Source organism: Gymnoscopelus microlampas, assembly GCF_963454915.1.
Source record: "Gymnoscopelus microlampas genome assembly, chromosome: 6".
NCBI lineage: Eukaryota > Metazoa > Chordata > Actinopteri > Myctophiformes > Myctophidae > Gymnoscopelus > Gymnoscopelus microlampas.
Window position 1 is genome coordinate 19,722,685 of NC_139943.1, and position 5,329 is coordinate 19,728,013.

The 5,329-nt window shown below is 43.4% G+C and overlaps 1 protein-coding gene across 3 annotated transcripts in view; it reads left to right on the forward strand.

Moving 5' to 3' along the window:
- The window catches only part of hsf4 (heat shock transcription factor 4), an 18,420-nt gene extending 13,385 nt beyond the window's left edge, over positions 1 to 5,035 (forward strand). The window contains exons 8-13 of one of the 3 annotated variants that reach the window (XM_084060473.1): positions 752 to 870; positions 2,024 to 2,245; positions 2,756 to 2,870; positions 3,054 to 3,119; positions 4,270 to 4,359; positions 4,584 to 5,035. In XM_084060473.1, coding sequence (XP_083916599.1) covers positions 752 to 870; positions 2,024 to 2,245; positions 2,756 to 2,870; positions 3,054 to 3,119; positions 4,270 to 4,329 — 582 coding nt within the window. In that variant the 3' untranslated portion in view covers positions 4,330 to 4,359; positions 4,584 to 5,035. The remainder of the gene's footprint in view (positions 1 to 751; positions 871 to 2,023; positions 2,246 to 2,755; positions 2,871 to 3,053; positions 3,120 to 4,269; positions 4,360 to 4,583) is intronic. The other 2 variants (XM_084060472.1, XM_084060471.1) reach the window with 2 other exon arrangements.
- The last annotated feature ends 294 nt before the right edge of the window (positions 5,036 to 5,329 follow it).

Genomic DNA, 5,329 nt, shown 5'->3' on the forward strand with positions numbered 1-5,329 from the left:
CATTTATATGTATGTTATATTGTTGTTGTCGGGCAGAAACCTCTTATCTCCACATTTTAACTTTTTGTGTTTTTCGTAGATTAACGCCCTACTTGTTTTGAGCTTGTAGATCTGCTACTTTTAAATTAGAATCCTGAAAAGTAACAGTTTTGGACATGGAGGTGGAGGTTTCCACCAGACAGAACCGATACTGTATACTGTATACACCAGTATGGGAATTCAAGCAGCAAGATGTTGGTAGGACAATAAAACCTGAACCCAAAATCAGTTCATGGCGTTGGTCATTTTGGACTGTTATGGTCTGGTTTGTGCATTTACAAGAGATTGTTTTAATCGCGTGGATTTAAGCTGAGTAGAGTTGTAAAGCAAGAAAAGATCAAAGCCAGAACGAGACAAATTATAGACTGACTTTGCACCGGGATTACAGTTGTAGTGTTTCTTGCATCGACACTAGAGGGAGACATTTTGTGTCAGACAATATGGACAAGACTACAATTTTAGGTATGATCTTGAGCCAAATACAGACAACAATGTTACAACAACATGTATTGTTCCTTTACTGTAGCACTGTGTTTTTCTGATTCAAACGCTAATTTATGTCCTTTGTGCTCTAGAATAGAGACTTGTAAATGTACAATCAGAGCCATATTCAGTCTAGCCTGGTAGGCAACAAGGAGCACAACAAGTCATACAGAACCATGCTGCACTCTTCTACCTTCCAGTCAACTATCTCTCTCTTCTTGTTCCTCAGCCATCCAATGAAACTGCCTCTTGCTCAAGTGGTGGGCTGACTGGGGGACCAATCATTTCAGATGTCACTGACATGTCCCAGCCAAGTATGTCTATCCAGATGCAACCTGAGGAGACCAGGTGAGTACCGTATGAGAACTATCACAATATCACTTTATCTCCACCTCAAATGAAGAGAAAAAAGATGATAAAATAAGATCAATAATAAATAGGCTACATATACAATTTAATCGTCCTAGGCAAGTCAAATAGGAATGAAGGAAAAATGGGTACAGTAAATTCACAACTCTATGTTATGCTATGAGTATAGCAAATAGAATATAGTAGTTTTTTTGCACTCTAGCCTATTTATTGTGCCATGCAATTGTCAGTGATTGATAACCCCATGGAGGCATGTACCCAACAATAGTTCTGTTGCACTGCTGCAGTGACCTCTGCAGGCATTCTTAATTTATTTCTAAATGGTGTCAAATAGAACAGATATTTATTTTATTACACCAAACCTCTTTTTAAGCTGACATTACTGTATATTGGTTGTCAAACCCTTTTCTTTGATAATGTGCACTTTCCAAACTATTCTCGTCATGACCCAAAAACTATTTTGCAGGCTATCATGTGGCAGAATCAGAATTACTGCAACGTTAATTAAATGGGAATCGCATTGGCAACCGAAAAAAAATAAGATTCTGTCTTCACTGTGTCTTTTTAATCAAGAAAAAAGTGAGGTCGTCGTGACCAGCGTGTGACTCCTCCTTACACACATACAGCTCCAACCGACGAGAACTAGCAGCAACACCGGAAGGGCAACACACACAAGCCCTTGCAGGGGCACACAGAACTGATTTAGCTGTTCATAAACGATATAGTTATATAGCAGGAATGAAGTGCAATATGGGAGTGCCGGGTGGCATAAAATAGTTTTTGTAACTCAGAGTGCGAAAGGATACTAATACATGGATACATGGACAATTAAAAGCCTCTTAGGCCCTAAGATAGTCTCTGAGACCCTGACAGCCTCTTAGGCCCTAGGATAGCCTCTGAGGCCCGAATACAGCCTCTTAAACTCAAAGACAGTCTCTTAGGCTCTAGAAAAGTCTCTGAGGATTAAGGAAAGTCTCCTAGCACAGCTTCTGAAGCCTAGCGATAGCCGTTGAGGCCCTATACGCATTCTCTAAGGCCCCAGGACTGCCTCTTGGGCCCTAGAAGACAGCCTCTGTCTTTCACCAAGGACCAGCCTTTGAGGAACACTGATGAATATGGTTTGTATCCATAGAGATAAGTGCACGATGCTGATCAAGGAGGAGCCAGTGAGTCCAGGAGTAAGAGGTGGAGGGAGAGGAGCAGGAGCAGAGGCCGTAGCACTGACTTCCTCCTGCGATGTGTGCTCTTCAGAACCCCCTGTCCTCCCGGTGGCAATGGTACAATCTGTTCTGGAGGGGAGGGGCTCGATGGCTTCCCTGGGGGAGAGGCGGAACAAGAGAGCTGCTCTGGACAGGTAACTAGCTGTTAATTGTGTTGACTAAGACTAAGATTAAGTAAAGAGTAAAGATTTTGATATTTAGTCGACTAAGACTAGACTAGTGAAGACTAAATCAGAATTTGCTGTCAAAATTAACACTGGCAGTGTTCATTTAATTTAGTTGACTAGGACTAAGACTAAAATACTAATATTTTGATATTTAGTCGACTAAGACTAGTCACTAGACTAAGACTAAACTATTTCAGCTGACTAAAATAGGACTAAAACTAAATGGTGTGTTATTGAAAAGGCTAAATCAGAATTTGCTGTCAAAATTAACACTGACATATACAGTAGTACAACTAACACTGTGGCGTCTGTGGACATACAATATGTCCAAGTGTTTGTTCATGCACTTTGTTCATGTTTTGTTGTACCGTTCCTTTTTGACTGAAGTTGTGCTTGCATTCTTCTTTGTGTGTGTGTGCGTGCGTGCGTGTGTGCGTGCGTGCGTGTGTGTGTGTGTGTGTGTGCGTGCGCGTGTAGGACGGAGGTTTGTGATCCAGCAGAGAATGTAGACATGAGCCTAGAGGACCTGCAGCAGCTCCTGCTGAGGAGCCATCAACAGACCACTGTGGAACCTGGAGCTGCTGCTATGGATGTCAGTATACACACTATGCACCCACGCACATGCACACACGCGCAGACGCATGCACACAAACACATAGCCTGGGACCAGACTAATCTGGCAGTGCACAAAAAAAAAAGTAGTCTGGCTACACAAGGCTAACAAACACACACACTGTTTTCTTAATAATCCTTCTCTCTCTTTCTCTCTTTCTAGCCCTTCAATTTAAGCCTGCCTTTGACTGAGTGGAACTTTACAGAGATGGAGTCCAACCTTAAATCAGTGAGTCCTAATGTATAATTTATGCTCCATCATATGATTGAGTGGATTGAACCGACCAACTTTGCCATCCTTAGAGTCTGTGCAGCAGCAGCAGCCCCTAGAGTCTGTGCTGCTCCTTACGCCCAAATGGAAATGAGTGTAAAAAGGGTGGCGCTAGAGGAAAGGTCATGATGGGGTCCACTAAATTTAGTTGGGTTCAACCTCCAAAGAGCATTAAGATACACAGCAATTGTCATGGCAATCCAGTCAGTAGTTTTGGAGAGACATCATGTTTGGGAACAATGGCCCCGATTCACTAAGCAATTTACGACCATATTTTGATCTTACCGGCATTTAAGACAATATTTTGCATGAAGAAAATTGTCTTAAATGCCGGTAAGATCAAAATATGGTCGTAAATTGCTTAGTGAATCGGGGCCATTGTGTTGGATGGACCGACCTTCTAACATACATCGCCAGTCGGGGGCACGGTGGCGCAGTCGGTAGCGATGAGATCAGAGCTAGAAGGTCCTGGGTTTGATTCCCGCAGGGGGACGCTGTGGGCACTGTGGCCGTGTTCTCTCCTCCGCGGCATCAGTGCCCATACCCTAGGTGGGGTTGGCAAAAGGGCCTTTCTGTGTGGAGTTTGTATGTTCTCCCCTTGTTCCCTAGGGTAGGTACCCTCATAAAGAATTGCAGTAATCCTGGTCACTATACTGCCAGCCGGGGCGCCTGATGGAGGTTAAAGGAACTGGTTGGAATAACGTGTTCCTTCCACGCGCTACGTCCAACCAGGGAAACACTCCCCTGTCAGGTGAAGAAGGTCAGTTGGCTCTCATGCATTGAAGGAGGCATGAGCTCGGCCCTGGCCTCCCTAGGTTGGCAGAGGGAGTGTAGTGCCCAGGATTACATAGACAATTGGCACTGGGTGTAAAAAATGGGGTTACAAAATCGTGGGATAAAAATTTAGAAAAAAAATATACATCGCCTGTCGGTACTTACTGCACTTGAGGGTCTTCTGAAGAACAACAGAAGTAACTGTAGGAATTCACTAGAGTATACTGATATCAGCAGAGTGGTCAGCAGGTTTCTAAGTTTACATTTAGAAGAGTAAATTAGTAAATGTTATCCTCTGAAGTACAGCAACCGAAGGATATTTGTCCCTCTATAGTACATGTTCCAGAACCAGGACGCAGAGGCCTACCCAACTACTGGTTGTGAAGAGCAATAATTGACCAATCTCATGCCTTGATGCTGGTAAGTAAACCATATGATTTCAAATAAGATATTGGCGTGGCAGTACTGTAGCTGAAGAAGTGGACATAGTCGGACTCTGTAACAGTAACCTGTTACTGAATAATCATAACAATTTGTGGACACTACTCTGGGTTTACCACATCTACATCTTGTGGTCGTGAGGAATTCTGTGCTCCCAATCGACATGTTCTTTGCTACTGAGCCCTGCCTGTTTCTGTGTATCTACAGGTGGATACATGCCCAGAGAATGACCATCATACTTCCATGTCTTCTTATCCTCAGGCCACAGAAGATACCACTGCCCTTCAGACTCAATAGTGTTGATTCCACGATTCTGGCACATTGTGCAATACCTAGATGAGACAGCAATTAAAAGCCAATCAGATCTTCTTATTTTGGAAATTGACCTCAACATCTCAAGTCCTGTATTTCTTGGTCACTGACAGTGTGGACCAATCATCAAATAGCTCTGTGGGCGTGGCCACCATCTGTATGAGGACAGAAGGATGGACAGATTGGGCCAGACTCTGCTTTGGAAACGTCTTCCTGGCTCTTATGTTTTGGAGAAGCTTTGGAATTAATATGTCTTCCATCACTGACGTTGAGCGTTTCAGTGATGAGACAACCTGATGGGCCAATCGGCTGGATACCTCGACCAATGGGAAGGCCTCATACCCAGGGCCAACCGGAGTGACCTGTGATACTTAGAAGCAGACCAATCATCCAATCTGATGACTGCACTTACCAAAAGTGGGGTTTGTGATATGAAAAGCACTATAATTACCAGATTCCATTAGTCTTGACCATTACGCCGGCTGGAGACTGCAAAAGCTGCATGTTAGGCCCCTGGCTCCAGTTTGTAAGCACTTTAGTCTTTGTGTGAGCGAGCTTTTGCTTGTAGAGCTGACTTTTTCTTCCTATAAATAACCGGGTGTTCTTGTATATACGAATATATATATATATACATATATACA